We start from the raw sequence: 2,220 nt of genomic DNA, 5'->3' as shown, positions 1-2,220 counted from the left end.
GAAATGGGTTAGATATATATTTGCGTAATCTTAAATAGTTTAATTAATTTCTTATAAAAATGATAGATAGATAGATAGATAGATAGAGAGATGCATTACCCGTAGTCGTAGGCGCAGGGGGTGGTCGGGGTGGGGCACGTGGCGAGGGAGAAGGGCAGCGACGTCTTGCACATCTCCGACGAGCACCGGATCGGGTCCCACGACGACGACTTCTCCGGCCGGAAAACCCTAGCGCCGGCGCCGGCGCCGTCGCCGCCGTGGGAAAGGTGGTGGCGGCGGCGGCGGGGGCGGAGGCGGCACTTGACCCAGGTGAGGTCGCTCCCGGTGTCGGCGACGAGCACGAAGCGCTGCGCGGGGGTGCCCACGCGGAACCGCACGAAGTACTGCCCCGTCCCCGTGTACGCCCCCGAGCTCAGCGGCATCGCGAACGCCGACTCCGGCCCCTCCGCCGCCGCCGGCGCCGCCGCCGGGGCCTCGCACGCCCTCCGCCGCCGCGCCATCGCCGCCGCGATCACGCCTTGCCGGAGCTGGTCGCTCCGCGCGATCGCGCGGAGGCGGTCGATCCGCGACGCGGCGGCGGCGATCGGCGCCGCCGAGAGCTNTCCGCCGCCGCCGGCGCCGCCGCCGGGGCCTCGCACGCCCTCCGCCGCCGCGCCATCGCCGCCGCGATCACGCCTTGCCGGAGCTGGTCGCTCCGCGCGATCGCGCGGAGGCGGTCGATCCGCGACGCGGCGGCGGCGATCGGCGCCGCCGAGAGCTCGAGGCGGAGGGAACGGGCGAGGTCGCCATGGGAGGAGGAGGCGACGACGACGACGAGGAGGAGGAGGAGGACGACGACGACCACGACGACGAAGGAGAAGAAGGGGCGGGAATGGCGCATTGGTGGGAATTAGGGATGAGATCGATTAAGGCGCAGAGAGGGGATTGGGGATTTTGGGGGGGTAAAATGGGAATGCGATGCTACTACTACAACTGTATCATCTCTCTCTCTATGCTTCTCTGTTTCTCTCTCTCTCTCTCTCTCCCTGGTGTGTATATATGTTATGTGGGTTTTTTTTTTTTTTTTTTTTGTTTTTCATTTCTCGGGTGGGGGGTGTATATATAATTATCCGCTGTACACTCGCTGGTTGGGCTTGTCCTTTGCCAAAACGACGCGCTTCTTTTTGTCTCCCAATTATGTGTTTTTAGGAACTTAAAAAATGCATAATAATGCAACAGAACCGGAAATTTATTCCCCGCACCTGGTGTATTATGTTGAACTCCAAAAACTCCAACTCAATTTTTTTTTTTGGGTTATTTGCATACACATCCCTACAAATATAGTAAATTGCAGAAATATTCCTGCAAAACAGAAATTTCATAAGTTGTCCCTATAAAAGTCTTAAGTTATGCAGATATGTCCCTACCGTTAAGGTCTGTTAAAAAAATTTCGTTAACCACAGTTAAAAACTTAATCATGGTTAATTAATAACGTAAATTGAAGGTTTTACCCTTCTTCCTCTTCCTCCTCTTCCTCTTCCATCTTCTTCCTCGCCGGCGGTTGTGGCGACGGCGACAGCGGCGGCGACGGCGACGGCGGCATCGGCGACAGCCCTCTCCCTCTTCTTCTTCCTCTTCCTCTTCTCTATTTCTCTCCTTCTTCCTCTTCCCCCTTCTTCTTCCTTTCCTTCTTCCTCTTCCCTTTTCTTCGTCGCCAACGAGGGAGAAGATGCGGTGGCGACGAACCCTCTCCCTCTTTCCTCTTCCTCTCCCTCTTCCTCTTCCCTCTTCTTCTCCCTCTTCCTCTCCTTCTTCCTCTCATTCTTTCTCTTCCCTCTTCTTCGTCGCCGGCGAACCCAACCCCGCGCCGCCGCCGCCACCGTCCACTCCGGTGGGCCAAAGAGGGAGAGAAAGGGAAGGGAAGGGAAAGAGATTTGGAAGGATATATTTGTGAGGGTAAAACAGTCATTTCACAAGAAAACTGTTAAAAAATTAACAGTTTCTTAACAGATTTCAACCAGAGGGATATATCTGTATAACTTAGGACTTTTGCAGGGATAACTTATAGAATTTTCATTTTGTAGGAATATTTCTGCAATTCACTATATTTGCAGGGACGTGTATGTAAATAATCCTTTTTTTTTTTTAAGAAATAAACTTAACTGTAAACGTGAAATAGCTAGATTTCGAATTTAGAACCTCATGTGTCAACCATCAAATATTTTGCCATTTATGTTATAG

The 2,220-nt window shown here is 53.2% G+C and overlaps 1 protein-coding gene across 1 annotated transcript; it reads right to left on the bottom strand.

The window, feature by feature from the left end:
• Positions 1-67: 67 nt before the first annotated feature.
• Positions 68-1,048, bottom strand: LOC109704447 (aspartic proteinase nepenthesin-1-like). The gene is made up of 2 exons (XM_020225184.1): positions 760-1,048; positions 68-601 (listed from the first exon to the last, which is right to left on the bottom strand). The coding sequence occupies exons 1-2, from the start codon at positions 878-880 to the stop codon at positions 96-98; spliced, it is 627 nt and encodes a 208-aa protein (XP_020080773.1). The 5' UTR covers positions 881-1,048; the 3' UTR covers positions 68-95.
• Between the last annotated feature and the right edge of the window lie 1,172 nt (positions 1,049-2,220).

This window comes from Ananas comosus, unplaced genomic scaffold (genome assembly GCF_001540865.1).
Source record: "Ananas comosus cultivar F153 unplaced genomic scaffold, ASM154086v1, whole genome shotgun sequence".
Lineage (NCBI taxonomy): Eukaryota > Viridiplantae > Streptophyta > Magnoliopsida > Poales > Bromeliaceae > Ananas > Ananas comosus.
Note: the sequence above shows the minus strand (reverse complement) of the source record. Positions and strands in the feature narration are given on the sequence as shown.